The sequence below is a fragment of the Clavelina lepadiformis genome, chromosome 3 (genome assembly GCF_947623445.1).
Source record: "Clavelina lepadiformis chromosome 3, kaClaLepa1.1, whole genome shotgun sequence".
Taxonomy (NCBI): Eukaryota; Metazoa; Chordata; class Ascidiacea; order Aplousobranchia; family Clavelinidae; genus Clavelina; species Clavelina lepadiformis.
In genome coordinates this window covers 4,896,409-4,913,727 of record NC_135242.1, presented here as the reverse complement: position 1 = coordinate 4,913,727, position 17,319 = coordinate 4,896,409, and the positions used below count along the sequence as shown (strand labels likewise).

The 17,319-nt window shown below is 39.7% G+C and overlaps 1 protein-coding gene and 17 non-coding genes across 18 annotated transcripts; 14 read left to right on the top strand and 4 right to left on the bottom strand.

The window, feature by feature from the left end:
• Positions 1-643: 643 nt before the first annotated feature.
• On the top strand, positions 644-716 carry Trnat-ugu (transfer RNA threonine (anticodon UGU)). Its single transcript has one exon. It is a non-coding gene; the product is annotated as a tRNA-Thr (tRNA).
• Positions 717-1,444: 728 nt separating this feature from the next.
• Trnav-uac (transfer RNA valine (anticodon UAC)) lies at positions 1,445-1,517 on the top strand. Its single transcript has one exon. It is a non-coding gene; the product is annotated as a tRNA-Val (tRNA).
• A 767-nt stretch (positions 1,518-2,284) lies between these two features.
• Positions 2,285-2,357, top strand: Trnav-uac (transfer RNA valine (anticodon UAC)). Its single transcript has one exon. It is a non-coding gene; the product is annotated as a tRNA-Val (tRNA).
• Positions 2,358-2,591: 234 nt separating this feature from the next.
• On the bottom strand, positions 2,592-2,665 carry Trnan-guu (transfer RNA asparagine (anticodon GUU)). Its single transcript has one exon. It is a non-coding gene; the product is annotated as a tRNA-Asn (tRNA).
• A 938-nt stretch (positions 2,666-3,603) lies between these two features.
• Positions 3,604-3,676, top strand: Trnav-uac (transfer RNA valine (anticodon UAC)). The gene has a single exon. It is a non-coding gene; the product is annotated as a tRNA-Val (tRNA).
• A 234-nt stretch (positions 3,677-3,910) lies between these two features.
• Positions 3,911-3,984, bottom strand: Trnan-guu (transfer RNA asparagine (anticodon GUU)). The gene has a single exon. It is a non-coding gene; the product is annotated as a tRNA-Asn (tRNA).
• Positions 3,985-4,444: 460 nt separating this feature from the next.
• LOC143450898 (5S ribosomal RNA) lies at positions 4,445-4,563 on the top strand. The gene has a single exon (XR_013114793.1). It is a non-coding gene; the product is annotated as a 5S ribosomal RNA (ribosomal RNA).
• A 1,181-nt stretch (positions 4,564-5,744) lies between these two features.
• LOC143448873 (uncharacterized) lies at positions 5,745-7,229 on the top strand. Its single transcript, XM_076948793.1, has 3 exons — positions 5,745-5,907; positions 6,068-6,172; positions 6,557-7,229. The coding sequence occupies exons 1-3, from the start codon at positions 5,776-5,778 to the stop codon at positions 6,791-6,793; spliced, it is 474 nt and encodes a 157-aa protein (XP_076804908.1). The 5' UTR covers positions 5,745-5,775; the 3' UTR covers positions 6,794-7,229.
• Positions 7,230-7,858: 629 nt separating this feature from the next.
• On the top strand, positions 7,859-7,931 carry Trnat-ugu (transfer RNA threonine (anticodon UGU)). The gene has a single exon. It is a non-coding gene; the product is annotated as a tRNA-Thr (tRNA).
• Positions 7,932-10,824: 2,893 nt separating this feature from the next.
• On the top strand, positions 10,825-10,897 carry Trnav-uac (transfer RNA valine (anticodon UAC)). The gene has a single exon. It is a non-coding gene; the product is annotated as a tRNA-Val (tRNA).
• Positions 10,898-11,665: 768 nt separating this feature from the next.
• On the top strand, positions 11,666-11,738 carry Trnav-aac (transfer RNA valine (anticodon AAC)). Its single transcript has one exon. It is a non-coding gene; the product is annotated as a tRNA-Val (tRNA).
• Positions 11,739-11,972: 234 nt separating this feature from the next.
• Trnan-guu (transfer RNA asparagine (anticodon GUU)) lies at positions 11,973-12,046 on the bottom strand. The gene has a single exon. It is a non-coding gene; the product is annotated as a tRNA-Asn (tRNA).
• An 827-nt stretch (positions 12,047-12,873) lies between these two features.
• Positions 12,874-12,992, top strand: LOC143450897 (5S ribosomal RNA). Its single transcript, XR_013114792.1, has one exon. It is a non-coding gene; the product is annotated as a 5S ribosomal RNA (ribosomal RNA).
• Positions 12,993-13,737: 745 nt separating this feature from the next.
• Positions 13,738-13,810, top strand: Trnat-ugu (transfer RNA threonine (anticodon UGU)). Its single transcript has one exon. It is a non-coding gene; the product is annotated as a tRNA-Thr (tRNA).
• Positions 13,811-14,543: 733 nt separating this feature from the next.
• Trnav-uac (transfer RNA valine (anticodon UAC)) lies at positions 14,544-14,616 on the top strand. Its single transcript has one exon. It is a non-coding gene; the product is annotated as a tRNA-Val (tRNA).
• Positions 14,617-14,850: 234 nt separating this feature from the next.
• Trnan-guu (transfer RNA asparagine (anticodon GUU)) lies at positions 14,851-14,924 on the bottom strand. The gene has a single exon. It is a non-coding gene; the product is annotated as a tRNA-Asn (tRNA).
• Positions 14,925-15,856: 932 nt separating this feature from the next.
• Positions 15,857-15,929, top strand: Trnav-uac (transfer RNA valine (anticodon UAC)). Its single transcript has one exon. It is a non-coding gene; the product is annotated as a tRNA-Val (tRNA).
• A 762-nt stretch (positions 15,930-16,691) lies between these two features.
• Positions 16,692-16,810, top strand: LOC143450896 (5S ribosomal RNA). The gene has a single exon (XR_013114791.1). It is a non-coding gene; the product is annotated as a 5S ribosomal RNA (ribosomal RNA).
• Positions 16,811-17,319: the final 509 nt, after the last annotated feature.

The following is a 17,319-nucleotide window of genomic DNA, read 5'->3' as shown; positions in this document are numbered from 1 at the left end:
TTTGAACATGTTTTATTTTAGATATGTTTATTTTGTAAATACAGTACTGTATATATATTTATATTGTTTTCAAATTGAAGACAATCGAGGCGAAGATCAGAACGAACAAACATAGTTGGACGAGGTGAATGACGCTGACCCCAACAAATCCGGGATAAGTCACTCACTCACTCAACGGAGTTGTGGACAATGACAAGGGCCCCCACGACGAGGTTTTCAACAGGGTCGGTACCAGTGGGGACGCGCCATCACCACCTAAAACGGAAAACATCGCGGAAGATGCTCAACCCACCTAAACCGGGTGCGCGACATTATCCTAACCTACCTGCCTAATTTTTTAACTATGGGCTGCGTGACCTACTTTTTAAAATCGCATTTGGTCCAGAAAAGAGTTTATTTTATGTGTTCTCCAGCGTATCATTATAATAAATAGGTTATACGTATCCACTGACCAAAGCGTGCTCTGCTACTAGACAGACGCTTTGCCAATAAACCATGGCCCCGTACGTTCATCACTTCTGAGATTGCTCTTGTCAAAGTCGAACTTTTATTGACCTCATATTGATTAAGCCTGACCAGTTTCACTTGATTAATGTTTTTTACAGTTTACAAAAATATATTATCAGCGCACACTGTCGTAGCCGCCTCTATAGCTCAGGGGTTAGAGCACTGGTCTTGTAAACCAGGGGTCGTGAGTTCAATTCTCACTGGAGGCTCTTCTACTTACACCGTTAAGTTGTGTTGTCAGCTTTAAATGGAATTTTAGCAAGACACAAAAAACATCGTATTACATGCGCAGCATACAATCGTCATAATGTTTTCCTCACCCTGTGTTGGTTGGTTGAAACCAGCAAGAATTTGGCTAACAGTCGATCGAGGTTATCCATCATAAAACTGCGATGTTATTCGTGCAATGCGAGCTAGATGTTCAGAATGTTAATGCACAAGTCTCTCTGACATGTGGTTTCAAGTGCCCGACGCATTGCATATTTTCAATATTCTCCTTGTAGTTGACTCAATGACATCCAAAGGAAGCTTTCAGTGCAAATATTTTGCAATAAACTGGTTTCTACTCTCGTTTGGTCACATAATCACAACTTTAAAACATCATTAAATTGAGTCCTCCTTCCCCCTGTCGTTCCTCCGTAGAGTTTGGGTTATCCTGTTCGTCTAACACGCTTAAGGTCCACAGCTGAATCATGGGCGGAAATATGAGAGGTCCCTAAAAAGTTTGAAACTCGGTTTTAATTCCAACAGTAATGAAGCGCTTTCATACAAAGAAATGTCCATTCTACACGAAGCACTTTCACGATTTGATTCCGGGAGGAACCATCGTTTGATTACAACTTTGGCCGTATTGAAATACTCAAAATATCGATTTCCACTTCACGTAAAAGCAGCGCTTTAAAAATGAAAATAATACAAACTTTCATTACCTCAACCCGTTCTCGTAGTGTAGCGGTTATCACGTTCGCCTTACACGCGAAAGGTCCCCAGTTCGATCCTGGGCGAGAACAGGTTTAAAATTTATTTGCGCAATAAAATATCAGACTTAATGGAAATAATTCAAATAAAATTCAATTGCTATTTCTATGCTCTTACGATGTTTTGCTTCGGTTGTGTAAAGGTTATCACGTTCGCCTCACACGTGAAAGTTTTCGAGATGGGTCGAAGAAAACGAAAGGTTAATCTTCTAAAAAAGTTTATAAACCACAAGTATCGTTTTCAAAGTTTCACGTTGAAGAATCTCCCGGCCCTGGGTGGGCTTCAACCACCAACCTTTCGGTTAACAGCCGAATGCGCTAACCGATAGCGCCACAGAGACTTCTAGCTCTCTTTAACTAAATCACTTGAATCAATTACATTCCAAAGGAAGCTTTCAGTTCAAATATTTTGCAATAAATTGGTTTCTATTCTCGTTTGGTCACATAATCACAACTTTAAAACATCATTAAATTGAGTCCTCCTTCCCCCTGTCGTTCCTCCGTAGAGTTTGGGTTATCAGGTTCGTCTAACACGCTTAAGGTCCACAGCTGAATCATGGGCGGATATATGAGAAGCCCCTAAAAAGTTTGAATCTCGGTTTTAATTCCAACAGTAATGAGCGCTTTCATACAAAAAAATGTCCATTCTACACGAAGCACTTTCACGATTTGATTCCGGGAGGAACCATCGTTTGATTACAACTTTGGTCAAATTGAAATATTCAAAATATCGATTTCCACTTCACGTAAAAGCAGCGCTTTGAAAATCAAAATAATACAAACTTTCTTTACCTCAACACGTTCTCGTAGTGTAGCGGTTATCACGTTCGCCTTACACGCGAAAGGTCCCCACTTCGATCCTGGGCGAGAACAGGTTTAAAATTTATTTGCGCAATAAAATATCAGACTTAATGGAAATATTTCAAATAAAATTCACTTGCTATTTCTATGCTCTTTCGATGTTTTGCTTCGGTGGTGTAAAGGTTATCACGTTCGCCTCACACGTGAAAGTTTTCGAGAGGGGTCGAAGAAAACGAAAGGTTAATCTTTACAAAAAGTTTATAAAGCACAAGTATCGTTTTTAAAGTTTCACGTTGAAGAATCTCCCGGCCCTGGGTGGGCTCGAACCACCAACCTTTCGGTTAACAGCCGAACGCGCTAACCGATTGCGCCACAGAGACTTCTAGCTCTCTTTAACTAAATCACTTGAATCAATTACATTCCAAAGGAAGCTTTCAGTTCAAATATTTTGCAATAAATTGGTTTCTATTCTCGTTTGGTCACATAATCACAACTTTAAAACATCATTAAATTGAGTCCTCCTTCCCCCTGTCGTTGCTCCGTAGAGTTTGGGTTATCACTTATCAGGTTCGTCTAACACGCTTAAGGCGTCATGTCCCAAATCAAGGACATAGCCTTTTCAATGCAAAGTACATTAAATCAAGAAGCTACCATCGCAAAACTACATCATAAACCTACCCTGAATTTTGGCTTGCAACGAGACCTAGGTTATGACTGCCTACAGTCTTAATTTGGACAGAATCCATGTACTGTAGGCCTACTCAGTTTTCTATAACAATTGCCTAAACTTTACAACTTTTTAGCTTAAAATTTTAGGACAAATAGGCCTACTCCAAAATACCAAAAATTTAAACCTACACAAAACTTACAACTTAGCCTAGACCTGAAACCAGCTTACGCCAAAACAATAAGAAACTAGTCCACATCGACGTCACATGCGCATTGGACCGGAAATTTTCTTACTTTTTTTAATATGACGCATTGAGTGATACACCGTAACAATCACTGTGTTGCCGGCTTAAAATTGTCTTTCTATTGGGAAGTGATGCCTTAAGGTCCACACCTGAATCGTGGGCGGATATATGAGAAGCCCCTAAAAAGTTTGAATCTCGGTTTTAATTCCAACAGTAATGAAGCGCTTTCGTACAAAGAAATGTCCATTCTACACGAAGCACTTTCAGGAATTGATTCCGGGAGGAACCATCATCGTTTGATTACAACTTTGGTCAAATTGAAACGTTTAAAATATCGATTTCCACTTCACGTAAAAGCAGCGCTTTGAAAATGAAAATAATATAAACTTTCTTTACCTCAACCCGTTCTCGTAGTGTAGCGGTTATCACGTTCGCCTTACACGCGAAAGGTCCCCAGTTCGATCCTGGGCGAGAACAGGTTTAAAATTTATTTGCGCAATAAAATAACAGACTTAATGGAAATATTTCAAATAATATTCAAATGCTATTTCCATACTCGGTCGATATTTTGCGTCGGTTGTGTAAAGGTTATCACGTTCGCCTCACGCGTTCAAGTTTTCGAGATGGGTCGAAGAAACCGAAAGGTTAATCTTTTCAGAAAGTTTATAAAGCACAAGTATCGTTTTCAAAGTTTGACCTTGAAGTCTCTCTCGTCCCTGGGTTGGCTTGAACCACCAACCTTTCGGTTAACAGCCGAACGCGCTAACCGATTGCGCCACAGAGACTTGCAGCTTTCTCTGCTGATTAATTGTCTTCTTTCTTCTAGGATTGGTAATGCAGCAGAAGTAATTCATAAGCCTTGTGTGCTTGATGTAAATGATCGAGTTATGTTAAGTTCGAGTTTGCAGCCTTGGCCAATACTAGGCTCTTTTCTAGGCGAAGCCAAACCTTGAAAAACCAAAATACTTGAATTTTTGTTCCAACATCGTGACACTTTCTTTAATAATATTTCAAACGTGGCAAACATTTTTATCCGGTTGAAATTTTCTAATGTCTCTTTAGTTCAAGGAATATAGCTTGTCGTGAGCAAATTATTGTTGTTTAAAATGTAGCAAACTGTTATAAAACGTTTTTAACCAATTCATGAATCCGTTATATTAATGCACTCATACGACGCCAAAGCACATTAAAGTAGGCTTGTAGTAAAGAGCTCGAATAAAAGCGCCGTTTTAGCGAGAGACAATCGCCTACGACCATACCACGTTGAGTACACCCCATCTCGTCCGATCTGGGAAGTTAAGCAACGTCGGGCCCGGTTAGTACTTGGATGGGTGACCGCCTGGGAATACCGGGTGTTGTAGGCTTTTCGTTATTTTCTAATTTTCCAACGTTTTTCTCTGCATTTTCATTTTCATGATGAGCTTTTCCAAAATCAAACTATTTTTTAATTTCTAATCAATATCATTTTTGAACATGTTTTATTTTAGATATGTTTATTTTGTAAATACAGTACTGTATATATATTTATGTTGTTTTCAAATTGAAGACAATCGAGGCGAAGATCAGAACGAACAAACATAGTTGGACGAGGTGAATGACGCTGACCCCAACAAATCCGGGATAAGTCACTCACTCACTCAACGGAGTTGTGGACAATGACAAGGGCCCCCACGACGAGGTTTTCAACAGGGTCGGAACCAGTGGGGACGCGCCATCACCACCTAAAACGGAAAACATCGCGGAAGATGCTCAACCCACCTAAAACCTAAAGTCACTCACTCACTCACTCACTCACTCACTCACTCACTCACTCACTCACTCACTCACTCACTCAACGGAGTTGTGGACAATGACAAGGGCCCCCACGACGAGGTTTTCAACAGGGTCGGAACCAGTGGTGACGCGCCATCACCACCTAAAACGGAAAACATCGAGGAAGACGCTCAAACATGGCCGGAATCCATGACAAACGGAGAAACTAAAACCCCCGCTGACCTTGCTACGGAGACCATGGACGTCGAAATGGAGCAGGGCATGTCACAGTTGTCGTCTCCAGAGACCTCACAAGCGGATGATGCAGAAGAAGCATCGAATGAAGTCGATCGAGGAAGCGAAGGGGCCTCAATCAGGTAGCTGCGACAGCAGTTCCGACAGTTCGGACAGCGATGAAATGTGCACCCAAGCTGAAAACAAACAAGAAGAAATTGAGACAGCAGAGATGAAGCCCGAAGACAATCCAAACACTGAAGATCCTGATGGTTGTATTTCACAAACAATTTTTGTTATATTTGTTTAAAGCAGTTTTTATGAACTATTAAGGTAAAGCAATTCCGACAGTAATGGTTATATACAATCTACTGCAGGTATACAAGTTAAATAAATACTCAAATTTAATTGCTTTTGCTTGCTATATGTAGACGTGGTAGATTGTTTATTTTTTTACAGGTGATTATTTAATTTTGTTAGGGTAATCAACGTAGTTAGCTTAAGCTAAGGTATGGTGGAGTTGGCGTAATTATTAAAATATACGCTTTTTAGCAGAACCCAGCAAAGAGGATTCTAATTCAGGGTCTGGCATGACTCTACGACCTCGCAAGAAATCGGTTGGGCTGGAGAAAGAAAGCGTTCCTGTTATCGTAATTCCCCCGCCACCCCCACTGGTGGTCGACGAACAGAAATTGAAAGATATATTTCAATTCACTGTGCAGGTAGTGTATTTTCTAAACTTTTACCTTTGACCAAACGACACTAGGCTGATAACTTGCCGTGTATTGTTAAATGATATAAACTTACTTCATAGTATCAGTAATGATGTCCCTTAATATAAAGTAACACTATATATTGAAGACCTCTCTCTTGGTTCCATAGGCGACGTCGTTGTTAAAAGTGGAGCAACTCGAAAGGCTGTATTCGAATTTAGCAAGACGAATTCATCGCCATCGACACAGCTATGACAAGACACAGATGACACAGGTAACACACAGACCGACTTAAATACTTTCTTTATGCCGCAAGAACTTTTCATCTATTAAAACTGACAAACTTCCTACCAAGAGATTTAATACAGTGCCACGTTCACAGTTAAGTCTTGAAACTTATCATTATACGGCGGCATGATGAGTTATTACTAGATGAACTTGATTTCAATTGTGTAGTGCTTAGTGTGTTTATTGATCTAATAGAATTCTTTTTGCGCGGTTCAGTATTGTATTGGCATTAGTAGGCGTACAAAAAAGTTTTTACCGCCGTTACAATAACGTACTTTTCACAAAGACTTAGTTGGCTTAGCGATTGCTGTCTTGCATTTAGGGTGTTTGTTTATTTTTGCAACATTGTTATTTACATTTATGTTCTCAGGAGCTTTACGCCGAGGTTAAGACGTTTCTTAAACGAGTGCTCCATGTTGGGAGAAGCAAGCCGTCAGCTCGGCAGCGCCGGTTTCTTGTTCCTTTTTTGGTTGTTTTTCTGTTGCTGCAGATGATATTAGCGACGAACAAAGCTTACCTCATGCAAACGTGCGTAAGACTACAGCCTCCGATGTTCCGTGTGGATTGGCTCTACTTTGTCAAGTGCCTACAACTTTTTATTCATTAACAATTGCTGTGTTTAATTTTCTCGAATTTTAGGTAATTCTTTCCCATACAGCAGGTGTTTGCAATATTTTCTGCTTTTTTTTTATTACAAAGAAACGTAAAAACGTAACGTAAACGTCTTAACGTAAAAATAAGTTAGTTGAGAACTGCCATTATTTTATTGTGAAGGGAAAATGTATAGTACGACGGTAGTACATCACAAGCGCACTAAGTGAAGGATTTTTTTCGGGGGTTGTTAGGAAGTTGTCGTTTTATTTGCATTTTGTTTCATTTCCGTGGTATTGTTCAGGAGTGGAGCTTTGTTGTTGGTGTTAATTGTTGAGTCTTAATACACCGGCTCAAGGCGAGACCTAAATCCACGGTATTGTTACGTTTTTTCGCTTTTGTGCTAGTGACTTAGTTCGTTTACAGATTGAAATACAGCAAAGTTCACTCCATACGTGACTAACAGAATAATGACATAATCGTCTCGAAGCCAAACGACGAGATGTAAACATTGAACTGTATAGAACATTTTAGTTTTTACCATTTTTGAATTGAAAATTTCAGGTCTCTCCGCTGGGTATTTTAATAATGAGAACAAAATGAATGAATCTTTTTAAAATCGGCTGCCACTATTTCACAGGAAAAAATCGTTCGTTCAAAGCGAATTTTTACATTTCCTTATTAACCTAACTTAAATTTTATATCATGGTACCTAAATCTACTTACTAATATAAATACAACTTCAATTAAACCATAAATAATCTACTTTTGCATATACCCATTTTCCTAACGTAACCGCCTAATTTTTTAACAATGGGCTGCGTGACCTACTTTTTAAAATCACATTTGGTCCAGAAAAAAGTTTATTTTATGTGTTCTCCAGCGATCAAAGCGTGCTCTGCTACTAGACAGACGCTTTTCCACTAAACCATGGCCCCGTACGTTCATCACTTCTGAGATTGCTCTTATCAAAGTCGAAGTTTTATTGACCTCATATTGACTAAGACTGACCTGTTTCACTTGGTTAATGTTTTTTACAGTTTAGAAAAATATATTATTATCAGCACACAGTATCGTAGCCGCCTCTATAGCTCAGGGGTTAGAGCACTGGTCTTGTAAACCAGGGGTCGTGAGTTCAATTCTCACTGGAGGCTCTTCTACTTAAAACGTTAAGTTGTGTTGTCAGCTTTAAATGGAATTTTAGCAAGACACAAAAAACATCAATTTACATGCACAGCATAAAGTCGTCATATGTTTTCCTCACCATTTTTTGGTTGAAACCAGTGAGAATTTGGCTAACAGTCGATCGAGGTAATCCATCATAAAACTGAGATGTTATTCATGCAATGCGAGCTAGATGTTCAGAATGTTAACGCACAAGTTGCACGGCACAAGTCTCTCTGACATGTGGTTTCAAGTGCCCGACTCATTGCATATTTTCAATATTCTCCATGTAGTTGACTCAATGACATTCCAAAGGAAGCTTTCAGCGCAAATATTTTGCAATAAACTGGTTTCTACTCTCGTTTGGTCACATAATCACAACTTTAAAACATCAATAAATTGAATCTTTCTTCCCCCTGTCGTTCCTCCGTAGAGTTTGGGTTATCAGGTTCGTCTAACACGCTTAAGGAGTCATGTCCCAATTAAAAGAGATAGGCTTTTCAATGCAAAGTAGGGGAAGGTGGGGTAAAGCGGACCAACGGGATAAAGTGGCACACCCCTCTTATTTTCTTAATAAAGTTTTTTAACCGCGCGAATACCACTAAGTTTAGTGAAGCATGACATAACGTGGTTGCACACGCCATTATTCGAGGTTACGTGGAAAAGAGGGCAAGAAAAGGCACGGAATTCGTTTTTTGTACTCTCTGATCTATTGAAAGGTTTGTCTTGTAACTTAGATTTTATTTTACATGCATAAGGTAGAAGTTTGGTTGAATGGTAGAAAGGAGTTTTACTGTACGCATTACATAGGTTCATTCCGCTCACTGACTAGCCAAAATTTGGCCAACAGTCAAAATAATAGTAACCAAGGGGTGGGGGTAAAGTGGACCAGTGGTGGTCTACTTTACCCCGTCGTTAACTTTTTCTTGTTTATAGTCTCGTGACCGAATTAGGTGATGTTTATCTTGTAATCCTGTTTTGTAGAATGCCTCGTAACCGCCGAAGGACATCAACTCAACAATCTTGGACCGAAGAGGCTATGACTATCGCCATTCAGGCAGTAAATGAAAAGAGAATGGTCTACCATAAAGCAAGCAAAGAGTATGGAGTTCCCAAGACGACACTCATAAGAAGGGTCCAAGGAGATAATATTAATGCTACTGGGAGCAAAAAGGGACTTGGAAGGTTTCATTCAACATTTTCCAAAGCCCACGAAAAAGAGTTAGTTGCACATGTGCTCGAACTTGCGCGGCGATTCTTTGGGGTCACTAGGTAACATCTCCAATCACTTGCATTTGAATTGGCAGAAAAAATTCATATTAAGCGCAGGTTCAACATGGAAAAGAGACTTGCTGGTGCTGATTGGGTAAGTGGATTTCTTCAACGTAATCCACAGTTAAGCCTTCGCACCTCAGAGCCTGAAGATGCAAATTCCAGTTTCACAATTATAAGTCCTGTTGAACTGCTTCCTATGCCGAAGGTAGCTCACACTCGACAAAAGAGGAAGTCTAAGAGAGGTGCAACTGCTATTTTAACCAGTTCACCATACAAGAAGCAGTTGGCTGCAACGAATCGTAGCCAATCCGCGGTATCTGGCAACAGCAGTAAAACAAGTTCATCGAAAAAGCGTTCTATGAAGAAAGCTAAGGTTTCCAGGTGATCAATGCAGCAGAAGGACACAGTCGATGAAAGTGATAACAACGTAGATGCAGAATGCTTTTACTGCAACGAAATGTATTCCAAATCATCCGAGAATGATGGGTGGATCCAGTGCTCCAAATGCATGCGATGGGCGCATGAAGCCTGCTCTGGGTGTAATGAAGAGGATGACAACTTTATTTGTGAATTATGTTTTTAAAAATTGATGGTGAACTGCTATTACTTTCATAACTACTTCGCTTATGATGACAATTTGTAAATAAATTGATTGTGATGTGGAACAAATTGCCTTGTTTACTCAAAACTTACGGTGGTCCACTTTACCCCACACATGTGGGGTAAAGTGGACTATTGGAGGTGCTTTTAAATCAAGAGAAATTTATGCAAGAAAGCAAGCAATCAATAAAAGGGCACTTCAAAAATGAGCGAAATACCTTAGAGTTAACTCTCAAAACAAACAAGTCAAACGTTTTGATGAAATCAGTGAATTGTAACGATTTAAGCCTTAGGTGGTCCGCTTTACCCCACCCTCCCCTACTTTAAATCAAGAAGCTACCATCGCAAAACTACATCATAAACCTACCCTGAATTTTGGCTTGCAACGAGACCTAGGTCATGACTGCCTACAGTCTTAATTTGGACAGAATCCATGTACTGTAGGCCTACTCAGTTTTCTATAACAACTGCCTAAACTTTACAACAAATTTTTAGCTTAAAATTTTAGGACAAATAGGCCTACTCCAAAATACCAAAAATTCAAACCCACACAAAACTTACAACTTAGCCTAGACCTGGAACCAGCTATCGCCAAAACAATAAGAAACTAGTCCACATCGACGTCATATGCGCATTGGACAGGAATTTTTTTTACTTTTTTTAATATGACGCATTGAGTGCGACACGGTAACAATCGCCGTTGTGACAGCTCAAAATCGTCTTTCAATTGGGAAGTGATGCCTTGAGGTCCACAGCTGAATCATGGGCGGATATATGAGCGGCCCCTATAAAGTTTGAATCTCGGTTTTAATTCCAACAGTAATGAAGCGCTTTCGTACAAAGAAATGTCCGTTATACATGAAGCACTTTCACGATTTGATTCCGGGAGGAACCAACGCTTGATATACAGCTTTGGAAAAATTGAAACGTTCAAAATATTGATTTCCACTTCACGTAAAAGTAGCGCTTTGAAAATGAAAATAATACAAACTTTCTTTACCTCAACCCGTTCTCGTAGTGTAGCGGTTATCACGTTCGCCTTACACGCGAAAGGTCCCCACTTCGATCCTGGGCGAGAACATGTTTAAAATTTATTTGCGCAATAAAATATCAGACTTAATGGAAATATTTCAAATAAAAATCAATTGCTATTTCCATGCCCGGTCGATGTTTTGCTTCGGTTGTGTAAAGGTTATCACGTTCGCCTCACGCGTGAAAGTTTTCGAGAGGGGTCGAAGAAAACGAAAGGTTAATCTTTTCAAAAAGTTTATAAACCACAAGTATCGTTTTCAAAGTTTCACGTTGAAGAATCTCCCGGCCCTGGGTGGGCTTCAACCACCAACCTTTCGGTTAACAGCCGAACGCGCTAACCGATTGCGCCACAGAGACTTCTAGCTCTCTTTAACTAAATCACTTCACTCAATTACATTCCAAAGGAAGCTTTCAGTTCAAATATTTTGCAATAAATTGGTTTCTATTCTCGTTTGGTCACATAATCACAACTTTAAAACATCATTAAATTGAGTCCTCCTTCCCCCTGTCGTTGCTCCGTAGAGTTTGGGTTATCAGGTTCGTCTAACACGCTTAAAGTCCACAGCTGAATCATGGGCGGATATATGAGAGGCCCCTAAAAAGTTTGAATCTCGGTTTTAATTCCAACAGTAATGAGCGCTTTCATACAAAAAAATGTCCATTCTACACGAAGCACTTTCACGATTTGATTCCGGGAGGAACCAACGCTTGATATACAGCTTTGGCCAAATTGAAACGTTCAAAATATTGATTTCCACTTCACGTAAAAGTAGCGCTTTGAAAATGAAAATAATACAAACTTTTATTACCTCAACCCGTTCTCGTAGTGTGGCGGTTATCACGTTCGCCTAACACGCGAAAGGTCCCCAGTTCGATCCTGGGCGAGAACAGGTTTAAAATTTATTTGCGCAATAAAGTATCAGACTTAATGGAAATAATTCAAATAAAATTCACTTGCTATTTCTATGCTCTTTCGATGTTTTGCTTCGGTTGTGTAAAGGTTATCACGTTCGTCTCACACGTGAAAGTTTTCGAGAGGGGTCGAAGAAACCGAAAGGTTAATCTTTTCAGAAAATTTATAAAGCACAAGTATCGTTTTTAAAGTTTCACCTTGAAGCCTCTCTCGTCCCTGGGTGGGCTTGAACCACCAACCTTTCGGTTAACAGCCGAACGCGCTAACCGATTGCGCCACAGAGACTTATCTATGCTGATTAATTGTCTTCCTCATTCTAGCATTGGTAATGCAGCAGAAGTAATTCATAAGCCTTGTTTGCTTGATTTAAATGATCGAGTTATGTTAAGTTCGAGTTTGCAGCCTTGGCCAATACTAGGCTCTTTTCTAGGCGAAGCCAAACCTTGAAAAACCAAAATACTTGAATTTTTGTTCCAACATCGTGACACTTTCTTTAATAATTAAAATATTTCAAACGTGGCAAACATTTTTATCCGGTTGAAATTTTCTAATGTCTCTTTAGTTCAAGGAATATAGCTTGTCGTGAGCAAAATATTGTTGTTTAAAATGTAGCAAACTGTTATAAAACGTTTTTAACCAATTCTTGAATCCATTATATCAATGCAATCATACGACGCCAAAGCACATTAAAGTAGGCTTGTACTAAAGAGCTCGAATAAAAGCGCCGTTTTAGCGAGAGACAATCGCCTACGACCATACCACGTTGAGTACACCCCATCTCGTCCGATCTGGGAAGTTAAGCAACGTCGGGCCCGGTTAGTACTTGAATTGACTTGAATTTTTGTTCCAACATCGTGACACTTTCTTTAATAATATTTCAAACGTGGCAAACATTTTTATCCGGTTGAAATTTTCTAATGTCTCTTTAGTTCAAGGAATATAGCTTGTCGTGAGCAAAATATTGTTGTTTAAAATGTAGCAAACTGTTATAAAACGTTTTTAACCAATTCTTGAATCCATTATATCAATGCAATCATACGACGCCAAAGCACATTAAAGTAGGCTTGTACTAAAGAGCTGGAATAAAACCGCCGTTTTAGCGAGAGACAATCGCCTACGACCATACCACGTTGAGTACACCCCATCTCGTCCGATCTGGGAAGTTAAGCAACGTCGGGCCCGGTTAGTACTTGGATGGGTGACCGCCTGGGAATACCGGGTGTTGTAGGCTTTTCGTTATTTTCTAATTTTCCAACGTTTTTCTCTGAATTTTCATTTTCACGATGAGCTTTTCAAAAGTCAAACTATTTTTTTATTTCTAATCAATATCATTTTTGAACATGTTTTATTTTAGATATGTTTATTTTGTAAATACAGTACTGTATATATATTTATATTGTTTTCAAATTGAAGACAATCGAGACGAAGATCAGAACGAACAAACATAGTTGGACGAGGTGAATGACGCTGACCCCAACAAATCCGGGATAAGTCACTCACTCACTCAACGGAGTTGTGGACAATGACAAGGGCCCCCACGACGAGGTTTTCAACAGGGTCGGAACCAGTGGTGACGCGCCATCACTACCTAAAACGGAAAACATCGCGGAAGATGCTCAACCCACCTAAACCGGGTGCGCGACATTATCCTAACCTAACTGCCTAATTTTTTAACTATGGGCTGCGTGACCTAATTTTTAAAATCGCATTTGGTTCAGAAAAGAGTTTATTTTATGTGTTCTCCAGCGTATCAGTATAATAAATAGGTTATACGTATCCACTAACCAAAGCGTGCTCTGCTACTAGACAGACGCTTTGCCACTAAACCATGGCCCCGTACGTTCATCATTACTGAGATTGCTCTTGTCAAAGTCGAAGTTTTATTGACCTCATATTGATTAAGCCTGACCAGTTTCACTTGATTAATGTTTTTTACAGTTTAGAAAAATATATTATCGGCGCACAGTATCGTAGACGCCTCTATAGCTCAGGGGTTAGAGCACTGGTCTTGTAAACCAGGGGTCGTGAGTTCAATTCTCACTGGAGGCTCTTCTACTTACACCGTTAAGTTGTGTTGTCAGCTTTAAATGGAATTTTAGGAAGACACAAAAAACATCGTATTACATGCGCAGCATAAAGTCGTCATAATGTTTTCCTCACCCTGTGTTGGTTGGTTGGTTGGTTGAAACCAGCGAGAATTTGGCTAACAGTCGATCGAGGTTATCCATCATAAAACTGCGATGTTATTCGTGCAATGCGAGCTAGATGTTCAGAATGTTAATGCACAAGTCTCTCTGACATGTGGTTTCAAGTGCTCGACTCATTGCATATTTTCAATATTCTCCGTAGTTGACTCAATGACTTTCCAAAGGAAGCTTTCAGTGCAAATATTTTGCAATCAACCGATTTCTACTCGCGTTTGTCACATAATCACAACTTTAAAATATCATTAAATTGAGTCTTTCTTCCTCCTGTCGTTCCTCCGTAGAGTTTGGTTTATCAGGTTCGTCTAACACGCTTAAGGTCCACAGGTGAATCATGGGCGGAAATATGAGAAGTCCCTAAAAAGTTTGAAGCTCGGTTTTAATTCCAACAGTAATGAAGCGCTTTCGTACAAAGAAATGTCCATTCTACACGAAGCACTTTCACGATTTGATTCCGGGAGGAACCATCGTTTGATTACAACTTTGGCCAAATTGAAATATTCAAAATATCGATTTCCACTTCACGTAAAAGTAGCGCTTTGAAAATGAAAATAATACAAACTATCTTTACCCAAACCGTTCTCGTAGTGTAGCGGTTATCACGTTCGCCTTACACGCGAAAGGTCCCCAGTTCGATCCTGGGCGAGAACAGGTTTAAAATTTATTTGCGCAATAAAATATCAGACTTAATGGAAAGAATTCAAACAAAATTCACTTGCTATTTCTATGTTCATCCGATGTTTGGCTTCGGTGGTGTAAAGGTTATCACGTTCGCCTCACACGTGAAAGTTTTCGAGATGGGTCGAAGAAAACGAAAGGTTAATCTTTTCAGAAAGTTTATAAACCACAAGTATCGTTTTCAAAGTTTCACGTTCAAGAATCTCCCGTCCCTGGGTGGGCTTGAACCACCAACCTTTCGGGTAACAGCCGAACGCGCTAACCGATTGCGCCACAGAGACTTCCAGCTCTCGTTAATTAAATCACTTGACTCAATTACATTCCAAAGGAAGCTTTCAGTACAAATATTTTGCAATAAATTGGTTTCTATTCTCGTTTGGTCACATAATCACAACTTTAAAACATCATTAAATTGAGTCCTCCTTCCCCCTGTCGTTCCTCCGAAGAGTTTGGGTTATCAGGTTCGTCTAACACGCTTAAGGGGTCATGTCCCAATTCAAAGAGATAGGCTTTTCAATGCAAAGTACATTAAATCAAGAAGCTACCATCGCAAAAGTACATCATAAACCTACCCTGAATTTTGGCTTGCAACGAGACCTAGGTTATGACTGCCTACAGTCTTAATTTGGACAGAATCCATGTACTGTAGGCCTACTCAGTTTTCTATAACAACTGCCTAAACTTTACAACAAATTTTTAGCTTAAAATTTTAGGACAAATAGACCTACTCCAAAATACCAAAAATTCAAACCCACACAAAACTTACTACTTAGCCTAGACCTGGAACCAGTTATCGCCAAAACAATAAGAAACTAGTCCACATCGACGTAACATGCGCATTGGACCGGAAATTTTCTTACTTTTTTTAATATGACGCATTGAGTGATACACCGTAACAATCGCTGTGTTGCCGGCTCAAAATTGTCTTTCTATTGGGAAGTGATGCCTTAAGGTCCACACCGGAAACATGGGCGGATGTATGAGAAGCCCCTGAAAAGTTTGAAGCTCGGTTTTAATTCCAACAGTAATGAAGCGCTTTCGTACAAAGAAATGTCCATTCTACACGAAGCACTTTCAAGATTTGATTCCGGGAGGAACCAACGCTTGATATAAAGCTTTGGCCAAATTGAAACGTTCAAAATATTGATTTCCACTTCACGTAAAAGTAGCGCTTTGAAAATGAAAATAATATAAACTTTCTTTACCTCAACCCGTTCTCGTAGTGTAGCGGTTATCACGTTCGCCTTACACGCGAAAGGTCCCCAGTTCGACCCTGGGCGAGAATAGGTTTAAAATTTATTTGCGCAATAAAGTATCAGACTTAATGGAAAGAATTCAATTAAAAGTCACTTGCTATTTCTATGCTCTTTCGATGTTTGGCTTCGGTTGTGTAAAGGTTATCACGTTCGCCTCACACGTGAAAGTTTTCGAGAGGGGTCGAAGAAACCGAAAGGTGAATCTTTTCAGAAAATTTATAAAGCACAAGTATCGTTTTTAAAGTTTCACCGTGAAGCCTCTCTCGTCCCTGGGTGGGCTTGAACCACCAACCTTCCGGTTAACAGCCGAACGCGCTAACCGATTGCGCCGCAGAGTCTTATCTCTGCTGATTAATTGTCTTCTTCATTGTAGGATTGGTAATGCAGCAGAAGTAATTCATAAGCCTTATTTGCTTGATTTAAATGATCGAGTTATGTTAAGTTCGAGTTCGCAGCCTTGGCCAATACTATGCTTTTTTCTAGGCGAAGCTAAACCTTGAAAAACCAAAATACTTGAAGTTTTATTCCAACATCGTGACACTTTTTTTAATAATATTTCAAACGTGGCAAACATTTTTATCCGGTTGAAATTTTCTAATGTCTCTTTTCTTCAAGGAATATAGCTTGTCGTGAGCAAAGTATTGTTGTTTAAAATGTAGCAAACTGTTATAAAACGTTTTTAACCAATTCATGAATCCATTATATTAATGCACTCATACGACGCCAAAGCACATTAAAGTAGGCATGTACTCAACTGCTCGAATAAAAGCGCCGTTTTAGCGAGAGACAATCGCCTACGACCATACCACGTTGAGTACACCCCATCTCGTCCGATCTGGGAAGTTAAGCAACGTCGGGCCCGGTTAGTACTTGGATGGGTGACCGCCTGGGAATACCGGGTGTTGTAGGCTTTTCGTTATTTTCTAATTTTCAAACGTTTTCTCTGCATTTCCATTTTCATGATGAGCTTTTCAAAAGTCAAACTATTTTTTAATTTCTAATCAATATCATTTTTGAACATGTTTTATTTTAGATATGTTTATTTTGTAAATACAGTACTGTAACTACTGTATATATATTTATATTGTTTTCAAATTGAAGACAATCGAGACAAAGATCAGAACGAACAAACATAGTTGGACGAGGTGAATGACGCTGACCCCAACAAATCCGGGATAAGTCACTCACTCACTCACTCACTCACTCACTCACTCACTCACTCACTCACTCACTCACTCAACGGAGTTGTGGACAATGACAAGGGCCCCCACGACGAGGTTTTCAACAGGGTCGGAACCAGTGGGAACGCGCCATCACCACCTAAAACGGAAAACATCGCGGAAGATGCTCAACCCACCTAAACCGGGTGGGCGACATTATCCTAACCTAACTGCCTAATTTTTTGGGCTGCGTGACCTAA

Coding starts and splice junctions, on each gene's coding strand:
- LOC143448873 (XM_076948793.1), top strand. CDS start 5,776: ATGACTCTACGACCTCGCAAGAAATCGGTTGGGCTGGAGAAAGAAAGC. Junction 5,908..6,067: donor TATTTCAATTCACTGTGCAG/GTAGTGTATTTT, acceptor TTGGTTCCATAG/GCGACGTCGTTGTTAAAAGT. Junction 6,173..6,556: donor ACAAGACACAGATGACACAG/GTAACACACAGA, acceptor TTATGTTCTCAG/GAGCTTTACGCCGAGGTTAA.